Source organism: Podarcis gaigeae, assembly GCF_964106915.1.
Source record: "Podarcis gaigeae genome assembly, chromosome: 8".
In the NCBI taxonomy this organism is placed as follows: Eukaryota; Metazoa; Chordata; class Lepidosauria; order Squamata; family Lacertidae; genus Podarcis; species Podarcis gaigeae.
In genome coordinates, this window is record NC_139684.1 from 73,345,940 (window position 1) to 73,364,931 (window position 18,992).

At 46.8% G+C, this 18,992-nt stretch overlaps 1 protein-coding gene across 1 annotated transcript; it reads right to left on the minus strand.

Moving 5' to 3' along the window:
* Positions 1 to 1,079: 1,079 nt before the first annotated feature.
* LOC310850059 (tapasin-related protein-like) lies at positions 1,080 to 10,654 on the minus strand. The gene is made up of 5 exons (XM_083751104.1): positions 10,463 to 10,654; positions 9,118 to 9,456; positions 5,137 to 5,421; positions 2,793 to 2,894; positions 1,080 to 1,616 (listed from the first exon to the last, which is right to left on the minus strand). Exons 1-5 carry the CDS (start codon positions 10,530 to 10,532, stop codon positions 1,513 to 1,515), a joined length of 900 nt encoding a protein of 299 aa, XP_083607230.1. The 5' UTR covers positions 10,533 to 10,654; the 3' UTR covers positions 1,080 to 1,512.
* Between the last annotated feature and the right edge of the window lie 8,338 nt (positions 10,655 to 18,992).

Consider the following 18,992-nt stretch of genomic DNA (forward strand, 5'->3'; position numbering starts at 1 on the left):
CTGCTCTGGTTTGCCAGAAGCGGCTTAGTCATGCTGGTCACATAACCCGGAAACTGTCTGCGGACAAACACTGGCTCCCTTGGCCTATAGAATGAGATGAGCGTGCAACCCCAGAGTGGTCCATGACCTGACCTAATGGTCCGGGGTACCTTTACCTTTACCTGTGCAAATGGGGCTTATGTTATTATTCTTTTTAGAGTGTACAAAGTAGTTTCAGGACTGCATCTTTTCCTCTGCTCCCTTCTTCCCCTAAAAGAGATTTCTGTTCTTTCAGATTTGTTTTTTAATGGTCCATTAGTCACTCGCAGCCCTGAGCAACTAATGGACAGGGCTGCTTGCTGTTGCACAATTTGATGGCAATTTAACTAGTCCCCCTGGGAGCAATGGATGGTGTCCCATCACTCTTGAGAACTATATGGGTGGGGGTGGGACAGGGGACATGTGTATGACAGTAGAAGAGAAAGCGGTTCCCAGAGAAGGAGTGCTGGAAGACGTAGAGCACGAGCACCATGCACAATTAAACTTGGGTCCCAGGTTCTCTGCACCAGCTCTAAAGCGATCGCAATTCCTGAAGGTTTCCTGTTAAGCAGACTATTTGTTTTTCTAGTAGCTCATTAATGAAACCAGAGCTAAACAGCGACTTCTCTGGAAAATGCTTGTGTACCTCTTTAGGATTCAATGTCAGGTTGAGCGATTCAGCACTGTGTCTCTGAACGTGCTTTTCCACCCCCTCTAAACCAAGTGTCCAAAGCGGATTGTGTAAATATAATCTAGTTCCCAGGAAAGACAAACAACCACATCCTAATAAAGTTTATGTGTTTTGAAGGAGCTGGATCCATATTATTCTGCTCTATATTGTTTTGAATATCCTTCATTAATTTCTACTGTCTCTAAGGTAGGGAAAGACTCCTTTAGATCAGCTGGACTGATCTGGCAATTTCAGCTCCCTCAAGTTGTTATTTTCCTAGTCTTAAAGTCACTTCTACACCTTTCCACATCAGCTTGGGAATTTGTTTTCTTAAAGTCCTCATGAGAACAAAATTGGGTGAAGGAAGCATAAAACTGGATGAAACCAGAAGTCATATTTGAAAGAGAAACCACAGAGATTTATTCATCTGCATGTGAAGACACATAGCTAATTTGCAATTTCACAATTTACATTCTGGTGAGTTGAATTCTTCCACCCATGCTGCAATTGGACAGTCTACTTTTTTTAAAAAATAAATCACCACCTATATATTCACCAGTCCCTATACGTTTAAATGAAAACATTGTAAACACAGCTACAAATCTTCTCCAGCAGGTACACGGAGAAGTGCCTTGGCAACATGACTGGCACTAGCCAATAGGTGCTGTCCACAGCTGGATTTTGCTACAAATATGCAGAGCGATAAATCTCTCATCCACACTGACTTCAGCCCTGGAAATGAATAGGTATGCTTATCTGGAATGCTGAGGAGGTCCTTCCAAACTGGCTTGATTCTTCTATAAAAACTATATCTGCCTCTGCCCTTAGAAATAGCCCTTGATGTCAGATCTTAGGACCTGATGTTGCAGTTCTGTAGCCTGACCTACCACAGATCTTCTCGAATGCTTTTTGCAACAATCTATGCACCCTGTGGAAGAGAAACAAAGACAATATATGGTCAGGGGAGCAAGTACCCATATGTGCTTTAGAACTGAGCCAAAAGCACCAAGAAAAAAATGCTTTCTGCAAACTACTGTATTTTTCGCTCTATAGGATGCACTGGACGATAAGACGCACCTAGTTTGGGGGGGAGGAAACAAGAAGAAAATAATTCTGAACCCTGGAAGCCAGAACAGCAAGAGAGATCTGGCTTTTGGGATAGCCTCTTGCTGTTCTGGCTTCAAGGACAGCCTGTGAAGCCTCCACAGGGCAGCGGGGTGCCTTCACCCCGCTGCCCTGCGGAGGCTTTGTGCAGCCATCCCCAAGCTAGAACAGAGAGATGGAGCGCTGCGCAGCGCTCCATCTCCCTGTTCTGGCTTTGGGCTTAGCTACACAGCCTGCAGTTGCTCCATAAGATGCACACACATTTTCCCTTACTTTTTAGAAGGGAAAAAATGCGTCCTATAGAGCAAAAAATACGGTATGTGGGCATTGCTGAAAGCCATCTCCCCTCCTTGCCAATTTCCCTCCATGCATGTGCTGTGAAAGGTTTGCTAATTAATTGTGACCCCCCTCACTTCTCAGTTGTCTTCACTTGCCCTAGTGATGTCCTCAAGTCTAGCTATGTATTTGTGACCTCATTCCAGAGGTGCCAGGTTGCTGAGGTGACTGAGGAGGCCCGTCGAGCGTTGAACGTGCATGACGTTATGCACGTAACATATGCACGTAACATATGTCATGATGTTGTATCCTCCAGAGGAGGAGCTAGGAGCTGAAGCTGCGATGCTCAATGTGTGTCACATGTAACAGCACATGTGTGTGTTGCATTCTGGGTCCCCTCAACATTGAGAGGGCCTGGCCCCATTCCAACAAATATTAAGGGCACCGGACACCCCAGCCTCCTAGAGGTGTTGCGCCTGCCTCATTCTGTTTATTGTGTGTGATCCCTGATGGAGCAGGATTGCCCACCAGAACTATTAAGGAAGGTAGAAAGAATCATAGCTGGAAAAAATTGTGTCAATGCAGTATACTCAGGGAAATAAAGAAGAAAACTCAACAAGGAGAGCAGTCATGCTGTCAGAGGAAAACCAGATCACCTGATAGACCTAAGCTGAGTGCATGCTGGGAGATATGAGGCAAGAAAGGAGAGAGGGTTGTCACATACCTGGTGCAAGAAGGGCGATGGTGATGCCAAAGATCACCCCAATCTTCAGCAGGTTCAGAACTTCAATCACCAAGGGAGGGGAAGAGAACCGAGTCTGTGGTTCTGGAAGGAGGAGAGTATGATTGGTTAGAGTAGAAACTATTTGTGTGTTCTGGATGTAGGATTTGCCTCTGAATAATGGAAAGCAACAAAGGTCTGTATAGTTTAAGCTATGGTTTTCCCAGTAGTGATGTATGGAAGTGAGAGCTGGACCATAAAGAAGCCTGATCGCCGAAGAATTGATGCTTTTGAATTATGGTGCTGGAGGAGACTCTTGAGAGTCCCATGGACTGCAAGAAGATCAAACCTCTCCATTCTGAAGGAAATCAGCCCTGAGTGCTCACTGGAAGGACAGATCCTGAAGCTGAGGCTCCAATACTCTGGCCACATCATGAGAAGAGAAGACTCCCTAGAAAAGACCCTGATGTTGGGAAAGATTGAGGGCACAAGGAGAAGGGGATGACAGAGGACAAGATGGTTGGACAGTGTTCTCGAAGCTACCAGCATGAGTTTGACCAAACTGCGGGAGGCAGTGGAAGACAGGAGTGCCTGGCGTGCTCTGGTCCATGGGGTCACGAAGAATCGGACACGACTAAATGACTAAACAACAACAACAAACAATGGAAAGCAATTTGGAGTTGCAACTTTAAATGCCCCTTTCCCCAAGGGAAGGCAAATTAATGATAAAGTGATGCACCACAGGGAGAAGCAGTTACCAAATAATGGTACAATGAAAATCCCTGTAATAGTCTATAACAGAGTTAGGGAACATCTTGAGGGCCACATTGCCTCATAGGCAACCTTCCCAGGGCCACATGCTAGTGTTGGGCAGAGCCAGGGGCAAACATCAGTGGAGTAAAAGGTGGGACACTTTCTTTTATACCATGTTTACACACATACCAGCACACACCACCCAGGCCAGTGAACAGCATTATGCCACTTCAAGCCTGGCAAAATCACTTCAGGTGATTCACAAAGCAGGACTAGTGAAAAGGAGTGTGCCCTGAGTTCCAGATAGGGCTGAAGGGCTGAATTTGGCCCTTGAGTTTGAGGTTGCCAACTCATCCTTGACAATAAAATCGAGGATTCTGATTCTTGGCACTTTTATGCTAGTTTTAACTTCTGGACAAATGACTTTGCCAGATGAACTGGCACATGAGTCATTATTCCTCCTGTTTTCATTGCCGCGTGTATTCTTTCTTTTAAACATTTTATTTATTATTTTTATCTTTAAAAAGTGCTGTGGTGATGGATTTTAAGGCTATTGCACCAAGTACAGTCTGCTAATAAAAACAGTTTTCAGAACTGGAACTGTTAAAAAAAAACAACTTGTTTGAGGAGAACATAAATTAGAGCTTTTGCAAGCCAGTTTGAATCGGGTGTAACCAGGGCTTCTTTTTTCAGCCAGAGCTCACAGGAGCTCCGCTGCGGCACCTCTCAGGTGGGCACCATTGCCATTCTAAGAGAATGAGGGAGAAGTTCATGGTGAGCCCTGGAGCCTCTTTTTCTAGAAAATTAGTACTGGGTGTAACTCAGGGCCAGTTTTAGGTTTGATGGGCCCTAAACTACTGAAGGTAATGGAGCCCTTTATATGCCCAGCTGTCCTTTGTCCACAACAAATTGTTGCTGTTTTTTGTGTTGAATATATGCTATATAGGTATCTAAAGACATTTGCACATAACATGCAGAATGTAGGCACCCTATATATAGAAATGAGCAAACGAGTGATATTTTAGGGAGCAGGCTAGCAGGCGGGGCCCATTACTTACATCATAGGAGCCTACACAACACAAAAGACTATTGCTGTATGTAGGTTTTATTTTATTTGTTTTTTATCTTATATTTTGGAAATGTACACCCACGTTTTTCCCCTTTAAATTTTTTGGGGCCTCCAAGAGAGTGGGGCCCTAAGCTATAGCTTGTTTAGCTTATACGTAAAGCTGGCACTGGTGTAACTGCTTGAGAAGAACCACAGTCCCTAATACAGTGGTACCTCTGGTTACGTACTTAATTTGTTCCGTAGGTCCGTTCTTAACCTGAAACTGTTCTTAACCTGGGGCCTCCCACTGCCGCTGTGCCGCTGCTGCGCGATTTCTGTTCTCATCCTGAAGCAAAGTTCTTAACCTGAAGCACTATTTCTGGGTTAGCGGAGTCTGTAACCTGAAGCGTATGTAACCTGAAGCGTATGCAACCACTGTATCCTGTTCTCCAAGGCAAGTGAGCTCCGAACCTTCTGTACATCCTCAAACGACCACAAGGAGGCACAAGTGCCCTGAGCAATTCTGGCTGCTCCTTACCCACTCACCATAAGAGTACTGAACGCTTATCGGCTCGGGCACCGATGGGTGCTCCACGCTGCAAGTGTAGCTCGCCCTCTGGTCAGGATCAGGCAAACCTAAGAAGCTAGAAGCCTGGGAGAACCTGGTGGGATCTGTACAATCCTGCTGGGAGGAATTCAGCTGGAGTCCAGAATGATACCATGTGAGCCTCACCGGAGCAGGGTAGAAGCCTCCCGTTCTGCAAACGAGGGTCCATTTGGATTCAGGCTCAGTCTGGAGTTGCAGGAAAACGACCGGCTGGGTGGGGCGAGCTGCGGGAGGCAAAGAGAGAAGGAAGGCAGTTGCCAGCAGCACAAGAACACTCTCAGCTCCAGCAGTTTCTAGCAACAAGTACTGTATTCAGAAGCAGCTTAGAGAGTGGATGACTTTTCCTCTCCGTGCCCAGGAACAATGAGATGCAAAAAGAGGATTTTTGGAAGGGAACGTGAACCCCAGCAAAGGGCATTCCGTGGCATCAAGGCTGGAAGAGAGAACTTTAAGAGGGCAATGATTGTTTCATCATAGCCCTTGTTTATAATAATAATAATAATAATAATAATAATAATAATAATAATTTAAAAAATTATTATTTTACCCCGCCCATCTGGCTGGGTTTCCCCAGCCACTCTGGGCGGCTTCCAAAAATACACTAAAATGTCACATATTAAAAACTTCCCTGAACAGGGCTGCCTTCAGATGTCTTCTGAATGTCAGGTAGTTGTTTATCGCTTTGACATCTGATGGGAGGGCGTTCCACAGGGCGGGCGCCACTACCGAGAAGGCCCTCTGCCTGGTTCCCTGTAACTTGGCCTCTCGCAGTGAGGGAACCGCCAGAAGGCCCTCGGAGCTGGACCTCAGTGTCCGGGCAGAACGATGGGGGAGGAGACGCTCCTTCAGGTATACTGGACCGAGGCCATTTAGGGCTTTAAAGGTCAGCACCAACACTTTGAATTGTGCTCGGAAACGTACTGGAAGCCAATGTAGGTCTTTCAAGACCAGTGTTATATGGTCTCGGCGGCCGCTCCCAGTCACCAGTCTAGCTGCCGCATTCTGGATTAGTTGTAGTTTCCGGGTCACCTTCAAAGGTAGCCCCACGTAGAGCGCATTGCAGTAGTCCAAGCGGGAGATAACCAGAGCATGTACCACTCTGGCGAGACAGTCTGCAGGGAGATAGGGTCTCAGCCTACGTACCAGATGGAGCTGGTAAACAGCTGCCCTGGATACAGATTTGACCTGTGCCTCCATGGACAGCTGTGAGTCCAAAATGACTCCCAGGCTGCGCACCTGGTCCTTCAGGGGCACAGTTACCCCATTCAGGACCAGGGAATCCTCCACACCTGCCCGCCTCCTGTCCCCCAAAAACAGTACTTCTGTCTTGTCAGGATTCAACCTCAATCTGTTAGCCGCCATCCATCCTCCAACCGCTTCCAGACACTCACACAGGACCTTCACCGCCTTCACTGGTTCTGATTTAAAAGAGAGGTAGAGCTGGGTATCATCTGCATACTGATGAACACCCAGCCCAAACCTCCTGATGATCTCTCCCAGCGGCTGCATGTAAATGTTGAAAAGCATGGGGGAGAGGACAGAACCCTGAGGCACCCCACAAGTGAGAGCCCAGGGGTCTGAACACTCATCCCCCACCACCACTTTCTGAACACGGCCCAGGAGGAAGGAGCGGAACCACTGTATGACAGTGCCCCCAGCTCCCAGCCCCTCAAGACGGTCCAGAAGGATGTCATGGTCGATGGTATCAAACGCCGCTGAGAGATCCAGCAGAACTAGGAAACAGCTCTCACCTTTGTCCCTAGCCTGCCGGAGATCATCAACCAGTGCGACCAAGGCAGTTTCAGTCCCATGATGAGGCCTGAATCCTGACTGGAAGGGATCCAAATGGTCCGCTTCTTCCAGGCGTGCCTGGAGTTGTTCAGCAACCACTCGCTCAATCACCTTGCCCAAGAATGGAAGATTTGAGACTGGGCGATAATTGGCCATCGTGGCCGCATCTAAAGATGGTTTTTTAAGAAGCGGTTTAATGACCGCCTCTTTCAGTGGGTCTGGGAAGGCTCCCTCACAGAGGGAAGCATTCACCACCCCACGAAGCCCATTGCCCAGTCCTTCCCGGCTAGCTTTTATAAGCCAGGATGGGCAAGGATCCAGGAGACAGGTGGTTGGCTTCACTCGTCCAAGCAGCCTGTCCACATCCTCGGAGGTAACAGATTGGAATTGATCCCACACAACTTGACCAGACAGGACTCTAGCACTCTCCCGCCCCGGCCCTGCTCCCACGGTGGAGTCTACTTCTTCCCGAATCTGAGCGATTTTATCTGCAAAAAACTTTGCAAAATCATTGCAGGAGAACATGTGGCCCGTACTGGGCCCCGATGTTACAGGTGGTTCCGCTAAATTGTGAACCACCTGAAAGAGTCTCCTGCTGCTGTTTTCTGCAGATGCAATAGAGGCAGTGAAGAAAGTCTTCTTCGCCGTCGCTATCGCCACTTGGTAGGCTCGACGTTGATCTCTAACCTGTGTCCGGTCAGATTCAGAATGTGGTCGCCAGATTGATGAAGGAGGTACCTGGCCAGGAAGACAGTACACCACTGTTAAAACAGCTTCACTGGCTGCCCATCTACCATTGAGCCAGGTTGAAGTTATTAATTTGCAGATCTCTGCCTGCGCAAATTAGGTCCAGGGTACCTAAGGGATCTCCTGAACCTTTATAGCCCAGCTCAGTCCCTGAGATCATCAGCAGGAGCATCGCTGGTTGATCTCCTTGTTGGCGAGGCTCACTTGATAATAACAAGAAATAGACCCAGTCCTGTGTACAGTGTGATACTTTGCTGACAGGGATTCAGCAGGCGCCTTTTGTGCCAAGTTTTTAACATCTGCTGAAAACTTGTCTATTCTGCCAGGCCTATGCAGGCAACTAAGAATACATCCTTCTACAAGGGTTAATTGAGGTGTGGTTTTAACCTTTTAAATATGTTTTTACTGTGTGTTTTTATGCATTTTTGTTGTAAATAACAGTATATTATTAATAATAATAATAATAATAATAATAATAATAATAATAATAATAAGTTATTATTTATACCCCGCCCATCTGGCTGGGTTTCCTCAGCCACTCTGGGCGGCTCCCAACAGAATACTAAAAATACAATAAAACATCAAACATTAAAAACTTCCCTAAACAGGGCTGCCTTCGGTTGTCTTCTAAAAGTCAGAAAGTTGTTTATTTCATTGATAAATAAATAGTCATATATGTGTATATAATTAAGACAGGAATTGTTTCAAGAGCATCCGGAGGATTCCCCTCTCCCCCCCCCCACCCCGGGGAGAGAGGCAAATTAAAACAGTGAACAGAGTGGAGAGGGCTGGTTTCTCACAAAAAAGTGAGAAGAATTGTGTCTGCACATTTGACTTCATATCTCAGGTTCTGCAAATGCTAAACACCTTCTCTTTCTTTCTTTCTTTCTTTCTTTCTTTCTTTCTTTCTTTCTTTCTTTCTTTCTTTCTTTCTTTCTGTCTCTCTCATGCTCTCTCTCCCCCCCCCATGAAATATGGAAAATTGGGGATGATGTTTCAACAGGAAGGGGGGACTGCTTCCGTACCCCCATGGAAGGCCATGTATTCTTTATGAGTGTTATTTAGCTTGGCAAGCACAATTGGGTGCTGTGAGACCCTCAAGCAGGGGATGTTGCTGTAGTCCACCAGTCCCCAAGCCAACATGCACAACAGCCAGGGGTTATGGAATTTGTATCTCAACAACATCCAGAGGTTGCAGCATTGGCTATTCCTGCCATCCAGACACCCTGACCAAAGAACCTTGGTTGAAGTATAGACATGCAGAGGGACACAGAGATTCTTGCATTGCAGGGGGGGTTCGTCCCGTACTATTCTATGAGCATTTTCTGAAGGAGAAAGGCTCAATGCCCAACAATGCCCTACCTGTCGCTGGCCTATCTTACCATAAACATGGAGCTTGACCCCATTGCCACACATCTCCTCTTCACCCAACACCATCACTTGGCAAGTGTAGCTCCCAGCATCCTCCAAGGAGACATTGGTGATGAGCAGCAGTCCCTCTCCTGGGCTGAGGAAGGTGTCTGGATAAGACAGGCTGAAGCGAGGTCCTGGGACCACCACAGATTCTGCCGTCCTTGGGCCTTTCAGCCAGGACATGCCCCCCTTGGCTGAAGTGGGCTTCCCAGTCTGGATGGAGAAGGCACATTTCAGGGTGACGTTGTCTCCCACGATGGCAGTGACCTCTGCTGGAAACTGGACCACCGAGTAATGGACGCCGAAGGCTGAAAGGAGGCAGTGGAAAGGGTAAAAGAGTATTGGGAAACGATCTGTAATGAATTGAAAAAAATGTTTAAAAGTACTTCCCCACCACCAACCCCCCCCCCCCCGAGTCCTTTCTGTTGGGGATAATTCAGACTGAAATTCCCAGGTGTCAAAAAAGGTTATTTATGTTTGCTACTTTGGCTCGTGTTTTGTTAGACCGAAATTGGAAAACGAGCGAGGTCCCAACGAAAGAAGAATGGCAACTTAAGTTGACAGAATATGCACAACTCGCAGACTTAACATACAGAATAAGAGAGCAAGAAGAACATACGTTTAGAGAAGATTGGAAAACGTTTATTGAATATATGGGAAATAACTGTGTACAGCTGAAAACGCTGGCAGCATTAAGATAAATTCAACAGTGTAAACAAGTTTTGATGGATACAAAAATGGAATACTGAATGGCATAGTTTTTGTAAAATATGTAGGGATTTATGATATGCAGAATGAACCATGGAAGGGGAAGAAGGGAAGTCATTGATATCTTAAGGATGTAAAATGAGTCTTTTAAATTGTAAAACAGAAAATTTAATAAAAAATATATATATAAAAAGAAAGAAAGGCGGCAATGGAAACTACAGTAAATGATAACATATATACACACCTGTCTGCAGAACTGGAGAACCATATTCATAGGAAACAAGAACATTCTTGCTAAAAGGTTGCAAGTGGAGAAGCCTGTGGAACTCATCTTGCAAATGCAAAATCTGGATTGAAATTCATTTGCTAACATGTAATTCCTAAACTACGGTCATCAACAGAAGAATAAAAATGTATTTTTGAGGAATCTCAAGTTATGTTCATTTTGCAATAAATCTGCTAGACATTGCTTCCTTCTCAGAGCAAGCGACTCAATTCAAAAGACTTGGGCTCCTTCCGTGCCAATACTAAATTTATAGCATCTCTACTTAGGGATATCCCACATCAAAGCAGGCATAGGATTTTCCCATCATCCCTCAGACTCACCTGCAGGAAGGCTTGAGGTGCAGAGCAGGAAGGAAATTCCCAGCAGGAGATAAACCTGGTTCAGCTTCATTGTTTTGTGGCTGCTCAGCTTTGCAGTTCAGAAAAGACAGAGGTTCCCCCCTCAGAGAAGAAGCAAAGAGAGACTGCAGAATCACATGATACAAAGCGCAGCAGTTCCTTTTCAGGTCAAGGCTGTGACTCTCTGTGCTGTTCTCTTTAGGTTGAGAACCCCTGTGGGATTCTTATAAAAAAAGGCTTGCTTAGAATCAGGGCTGGCCCACCAAAAGCTCATCCTGTAACTTGTTCTATACAAACCAGCTTCAGAAACCATCCTTGGAAGTAAGGGTGGAAGGATCTATTAATTTTGATTCTCTCAGTTTCTCATTTTCCTCCCAATTAAAATTCAGTTCTCTACAGTTTGCAGCAATTTTTAAAATATATATTTAATCATTGTGAAATTTCAATTCTTCCTGAGGTCATATTCCCCCCCCCCCCCCCGTTCTCCAGTTAGCAGCAATTTGCAAATAAAGAAAATAGTTGTGGCAATTCATTAGCATTTTAGCAAGGCTTTCTCCTAATAAACACATTTTATGTGAAAATTTGACCAATGTACACGTTTTCTGCAAGTCGTTTCCCCTAATATAACGCATTTGAGCAGGCTATTTTCACTATTTACATTTTTATTTAAAATGTTCAGATTTAAGACACTAAAACCTGGTGGGCAGGGGCGACTCATCTTGCTTTGCCACCTGAGGTGAAACAGGAAAGTGTCGCCATTGTCAAAGCTTCGCTTATTGGAGTTGTACTACGACTCCCAGGTTCCAGTGAGATCTCATGAGATTTCACAGTGCTCTCATGATATCTCACAAGAACCCAGAAGCTGCCACCACCACCGGTTCTCTTTGTTTCCCCATTGGCAAAGAAAGCATCCATGGTGGCCACTCATTAGATTCTGCTGCCTGAGGCAGCTACGTCTGTCCACCTCATCGATGTGCCGTCCCTGCTCTATGATCACACTCTATGATTTCTAAAAGCTATGAGATGAAGCCATATTTGTGGCTAGGGACAGGGTGGGATCCTCTTTTAGTTCCATTTAGTTCTGCATATCAGGTATTTTTTCTACTATACCACAGTGGGTGGGCTTCTTTTCTACAGACCCCTCCATACAGAAATTTGCCCTTCAGTGCATAACTCTTTCCTTTATAGTCCCTCCATCGTTCTCCACATCTTATCCTGGATCCAAAGTCCTCAGAATTCTCAGCACAGAATGTTATCTTGGGTGGTGTTGGAAATCCAAACAGACCATATCTCCGTGTCCTCTGGAGCCTCCTCCCTTGAAAAATTCTAACTGGGCGCGGGTGCTAAATATCTGGCCAAAAATGAGCCATGCCTAAAATAAGACAATAGGCCACTGCTGCTCCTTATCGATTCTTACGTATCTGCTGGTTATCAGGAGCTTGAAAACAAATTTATATTTTCTCCTGTACACATCAGTTGCCCCACAGAGCACACCATTTTCAGAGCAGCACTGGCTTCAAGTTTGCAAGAAAGTAAGAAGAACGTAGTGGATCAGGCCAATGCCCATGTAGTCCAGCATCCTGTTCCCACAGTGGCCAACCAGAAGCTAATAATAATAATAATAATAATAATAATAATAATAATAATAATAATAATTTATTTATTTATACCCCACCCATCTGGCTAAGTTTCCCCAGCCACTCTGGGTGGCTCCCAATCGAGTGTTAAAAACAATACAGCATTAAATATTAAGAACTTCCCTAAACAGGGCTGCCTTCAGATGTCTTTTAAAGATAGGATAGCTGCTTATTTCCTTGACATCTGAAGGGAGGGTGTTCTACAGGGCGGGCGCCACTACCGAGAAGGCCCTCTGTCTGTTTCGCTGTAACCTCACTTCTTGCAATGAGGGAACTGCCAGAAAGCCCTCGGCGCTGGATCTCAGTGTCCAGGATGAACGATGGAGGTGAAGATGCTCCTTCAGGTATACAGGAGAATCTCAGCACTAGAGCCCTCTCCCCCTTCTGCAGTTTCCAGCAACTGGTATTCAGAAACATTACTGCTTTCAACCATGGAGGCAGAGTGCAGACATTGTGGCTAGTAGCAATTGGTAGCCATCTCCTCCAGGAATTTGCCCATCCCTATTTTAAAGCCACCCAGGTTGGTGGCCTATCACTGCCTCCTGAAGAGAGTGAGTTTTATAGAAGCTGCATGGAGAACTTCTTTGATTGATGTGTCTTGGATCGTCCAACATTTAACTTCATTGGGTATCCATGGGTTCTAGCGTTAGGCAAGAGGGTGAAAGGGCCTGTGCCTCAGCAAGGGGCCTGCTGCTGACCCCGGGGACCCTGTGGCGCTGTTTCTGCCCCTCTGGCTATAGCCATCAGCTTGCTTCCTCCGACCCAGCCAACAGTAGGGGTGAGTGATTAGAAAGTACAGCAGCTGCCATTGTTGGCTCCCTACCTGGGGAAGGCTGTGCTCAGTGGTGGGACATTTGCTTTGCATACAGAAGGCCCCCAATTGAATCTCCAGCCTCTCCAGGTAGGCTTCCTTTCTGATGCCCCGGAGAGTCATTGCCAGCACATATAAACAATACAGATCTTGATGAACCAAGGGTCGGAATCCATACGAGGCAGATTCCTATGTCACAACAGCTCTGTTGGCTATCGGTCCATCACTGGACATCATTCCAAGGGTTGATTATGGTCTATAACACCCTAGAAGGCTTGGGTTCCAGCTATCTGAAGGACCATATTTTTCTATATGAGCCTGCTCAGGCTTGGAGATCTTCTAGGGAGGCCTTTTCCCTCTGCTCCACCACCTTCACAGGCATGGTTGGTGAGGACACTAGAGAGGACCTTCTTGGAACTCCCTTGCATGGGAGGCTTGGCTGCCCCCCACTCTGTTTGCCTTTCATCAGCAGGCAAAGATATGCAGGGCAGTTCTATCCCAAGGGAACCTACTGAGAAACACATTGCAGAGGATAAGGCAAAAATGGGTGGTCCAGAAACTTGTCTCCTGGGACCTCCTGCTGATGAATATTTTCTGCTTTTTAATTATTATTTTACAGATGGCATCTCCTGCTTCTTCCATGGATTTTTTCCTTTGGTCATGCTCCAGAGAGAGGGATAAAGGTCACGTTGAACTGGATCAAATCATTTCCCAGCCAGTTGCCATAGAGGAAGCATCCTGATGATCCACAGCAACAATATTTGCTTAATTGTCTCTCCTGGTCACTTGCCATTTCTTTCTTGCTTACAGCTATCCTTCCGAATTCAGTGGAATTAGAATCACAATTGCCCAACTGAGCAAATGAGCCTATTCTTAACCACAGGTTTAACTTGGTTCCCTCCAGGGATGTTTGTCTTGAGCTATAATGATTGTATTTTGATGGATTAACCATTTAGCTAAATGAAGTTACGCCTGCGTGGAAGCAGGGACCCATATACCTCCCAGCCTTTGGCATTTCATAGAATTGTTCTTTCAAATTGATTTTTTTAGAAGCAATAGCTGAAATAACCCATTTTCTTTTCCTGGAAAACAATTACACAACTATGGTTTGATCAGTCACCCTCTTGCTGTCAACAGACCGCTGGGTTTCCATTCTGCAGAACCAGTGAAAGACATGTCTCCTGCTTGAGACAATCGTGCCTCCCTCTCCCCCATCCACCCACTCACCACCAGATCAGCTGCTTGCTGCTGACAAACATGACATGGGTGCTCCATGCCTTGCTCTGAAGGTTTTTTCCCTCAAAAAAGGCATTGTGAGTGAGGTTGCCCAGAGGGCACCTGCAAGTGTGTTGCTTAACTATTGCTTATAATAATAATAATAATAATTTATTATTTATACCCCGCCCATCTGGCTGGGCCTCCCCAGCCACTCTGGGCGGCTTCCATAAAAACCAAAAATACAGTAAAATATCACACGTTAAAAACTTCCCTGAACAGGGCTGCCTTAAGATGTCTTCTGAATGTCAGGTAGTTGTTTATTGCTTTGACATCTGCTGGAAGGGAGTTCCACAGGGTGGGCGCCACTACCGAGAAGGCCCTCTGCCTGGTTCCCTGTAGCTTTGCTTCTCGCAATGAGGGAACCGCCAGAAGGCCCTCGGCGCTGGACCTCAGCGTCCGGGCAGAATGATGGGGGATGAGACGCTCCTTCAGGTATACTGGACCGAGGCCGTTTAGGGCTTTAAAGGTCAGCACCAACACTTTGAATTGTGCTCGGAAACATACTGGGAGCCAATGTAGGTCTTTCAAGACCGGTGTTATATGGTCTCGGCGGCCGCTCCCAGTCACCAGTCTAGCTGCCGCATTCTGGATTAGTTGTAGTTTCCGAGTCACCTTCAAAGGTAGCCCCACGTAGAGTGCATTGCAGTAGTCCAAGCGGGAGATAACCAGAGCATGCACCACTCTGGCGAGACAGTCCGCAGGCAGATAGGGTCTCAGCCTACGTACCAGATGGAGCTGGTAAACAGCTGCCCGGGACACAGATTTGACCTGTGCCTCCATGGACAGCTGTGAGTCCAAAATGACTCCCAGGCTGCACACCTGGTCCTTCAGGGGCACAGTTACCCCATTCAGGACCAGGGAATCCTCCACACCTGCCCGCCTCCTGTCCCCCAGAAACAGTACTTCTGTCTTGTCAGGATTCAACCTCAATCTGTTAGCCACCATCCATCCTCCAACCGCCTCCAGACACTCACACAGGACCTTCACCACCTTCACTGGTTCTGATTTAAAAGAGAGGTAGAGCTGGGTATCATCTGCATACTGATGAACACCCAGCCCAAACCTCCTGATGATCTCTCCCAGTGGCTGCATGTAAATGTTGAAAAGCATGGGGGAGAGGACAGAACCCTGAGGCACCCCACAAGTGAGAGCCCAGGGGTCTGAACACTCATCCCCCCCCACCACTTTCTGAACACGGCCTAGGAGGAAGGAGCGGAACCACTGTAGGACAGTGCCCCCAGCTCCCAGCCCCTCAAGACAGTCCAGAAGGATGTCATGGTCGATGGTATCAAACACCGCTGAGAGATCCAGCAGAACTAGGAAACAGCTCTTACCTTTGTCCCTAGCCCGCCGGAGATCATCAACCAGTGCGATCAAGGCAGTTTCAGTCCCATGATGAGGCCTGAATCCCGACTGGAAGGGATCCAAATGGTCCGCTTCTTCCAGGCGTGCCTGGAGTTGTTCAGCAACCGCTCGCTCTATCACCTTGCCCAAGAATGGAAGATTTGAGACTGGGCGATAGTTGGCCATTGTGGCCGCATCTAAAGATGGTTTTTTAAGAAGCGGTTTAATAACCGCCTCTTTCAGTGGGTCTGGGAAGGCTCCCTCACGGAGGGAAGCATTCACCACCCCACGAAGCCCATCGCCCAGTCCTTCCCGGCTAGCTTTTATAAGCCAGGATGGGCAAGGATCCAGGAGACAGGTGGTTGGTTTCACTCGTCCAAGCAGCCTGTCCACATCCTCGGAGGTAACAGATTGGAATTGATCCCACTCAACTTGACTAGACAGAACTCTAGCACTCTCCCGCCCTGGCCCTGCTCCCATGGTGGAGTCTACTTCTTCCCGAATCTGAGCGATTTTATCTGCAAAAAACTTTGCAAAATCATTGCAGGAGAATATGTGGCCCATACTGGGCCCCGATGTTACAGGTGGTTCCGCTAAATTGTGAACCACCTGAAAAAGTCTCCTGCTGCTGTTTTCTGCAGATGCAATAGAGGCGGTGAAGAAATTCTTCTTCGCCGTTGCTATCGCCACTTGGTAGGCTCGACGTTGAGCTCTAACCTGTGTCCGATCAGATTCGGAATGAGTTATCCGCCACCGGCGCTCTAGCCGTCTCAACGATTGTTTCATTGCCCTCAGATCCATGGAAAACCACGGGGCTGTCCGGGCTCCATGCAATCGGAGAGGGCGCTTCGGAGCCAAACAGTCAATAGCCCTGGTTAACTCCGCATTCCAGCGGGCCACCAGGGAATCAGCTGAAAGGCCGTCAACATGGGATAAAGCATCCCCTACCACTCTCTGGAAACCATTTGGATCCATTAAGTGGCGGGGGCGGACCATCCGAGTTGGTCCCACCTCCCTGCAGAGGGGATGGGTCGCAGAGAAGTCCAGTTGCACCAGGAAGTGATCTGACCATGGCACTTCTTTTGTTTCACTTTTACTTAGTGTCAGATCACCAACATCCATAGAGGTAAACACCAGGTCCAAGGCATGTCCGCGGCTATGGGTTGGGCCAGACTTATTCAGGGACAGCCCCACGGAGGCCATGCTTTCCACGAAGTCCCGAGCTGCCCCTTGTAAGGTCGTGTCGGCATGGATGTTAAAATCCCCTAGGACGACCAAGCTAGGTGTCTCCAGGAGAACATCCGCCACGACCTGAAGCAGCTCGGGCAGGGAATCCTTGGTGCAGCGGGGAGGTCGGTACACCAAAAGGAATCCTGTACTGCCCCTATTGCCCAACTTCCAGAACATGCACTCAGAAAACTGGGTCTTCCCAATAGGACGCCTGGTGCAAACTAATGACTTTCTAAAAATCACTGCAACCCCCCCTCCCTGCCCACATGACCTGGGTTGCTGTGCATAAGAGAAACCTGCTTAAACAGGCACCCCCAACCTTCAGTCCTCCAGATGTTTTGACTACAATTCCCATCATCCCTGACCACAGGTCCTGTTAGCTAGGGATCATGGGAGTTGTAGTCCAAAACATCTGGAGGGCTGCAGGTATTAAAGTATTAAATTATTAAATGAGCAATACGCCCAGCTTAATATAGGAAGGATTTCAGTTTGACAGTTCAGGGAAGCTAATCAAGCAAGGATGGAGACATCTTTCCTTTCCTTTGATGGAGTAGCTTTTGCTCTTCGTGCTAGTAACTTAGATAGCAATGCTTCTTTGCAAGGTTCTAGAGGACTGAAGATCTTTGGTTAAAGCTCAATGTTGTACCTATGTAGTCAGAAGAAAGCACCACTGAGTTCAATGGAGCTTCCTTCCAGGAAACTATGCAAGGGATTGCAGTTATGCCGATTCTAAACAACTGGGTATTATACTATATGCTGTGTTTTGTGTGCGCATGCACACATGCACACACAATTCTTATATCTCTTTCTGTTTGCCTATATATAATGGGTCAATACAAGTACCTGCATTTTTGGGTGTGGTTATGGGGGCTTTCAGGATGAGCTCCTGCAATTCAGAATTGCAACATCTCTGGAAACTTGCCGGTTGCACATCATGCGCATGGCTGATTGTCGCCAGCATTCAGTCCTCAGAAGAATGCCCTATTAACCCATTTTGCTCTATGACATGCTATCTAGGACACACCGGGTGTGTGAGAGTGTGTGTGTGTTTCCATTGGCTAGGGCCGTGACACAGATGCAACAGCTTCAGCATCTATTGATTGTCATGCAGCTCTGTTTGCTGTGTGGCTGCCAGTCCGCTGGCGCAACTCAGAACTTTTTCTGGTTAGCGAAGCAAGCCGCTTCGCTAGACCCAGGCCCCAGCCTAAACCACAACCACTCTGATGGCCTAGATGTGGTCTGAGATATAATCGCCAGAGAGATCACTGTCTCAAGCTCTCAAGATCTATGGAAATATGCAGTGTAGGGACAACTAGGGAACCCAGGTGCAAAGGACAGCAGAACTCCAACGTCCTGTGTTAGTGAGGAGTGGATTTCAACACACATATCTTCTCACGCAGGTGAAACTAGGATAGGGGAGAAATTTGATTCAATTTGGATTTAAAGGTGAACCTACCAAATCCACACTTTTTCAAATATGAGAACCAAGACCCAGCAATCCTTTGAACTGCACACTTCTCCAAATTTTGCAGTGCAGTTCTCCAGCAACGTGATGTGGACAAACAAAGTGTATGTTATGGTAAAGTGTGTGTAAAAATGCATGTATTGGTAGAGATAACATGCAAAAATTGCAGTATTTTAGGGAAATTGCTTTGCAAAGTTGTGCATAATGGGAGAAGTGCTCAGTAAGGGCTTGTCCATGCTTCCTCTTTTCCCTCTGCCTTCCCCCAGGGAAAACTGCTCTTTAGTGCTCAGTCGGAGCAAATGGCAATTCAGCTTTTTACCCAGATGGCCGTTTCCTCCAATTTAGAGCTAAGGAGCAGATTTCCCCTGGGAAAGGAGTGGGGCAAGGGGGAGAACTGCTTGGACTTGTGTCTAGAAAGTGTGGATCAAGTGGACAACTGATCAGAACCATGCTTTTTTAGGCACAGGGCAAGAGCAACCCTAAGTTGCTAGTGGGTTCTCATGAGGACTTTTTCCAAAATGAACTTGAATTTAAGATTGGGAAAAGGAGGAACTGCATTGCAGGGAGGTTGGACTAGATTACCCTTGAGGTCCCTTCCAACGCTACATTTCTATGATTCTATGAAACTGACATTGTCAAAAAAAAATTGTCCATCCTTGATTTCAGCACAAGGTGCTTCAGTTGCAAGAGGCGAGTGAGCAAGTTCTGTTATGGACAACAGAGCTTTGAGAAAAACACAACTCAAAT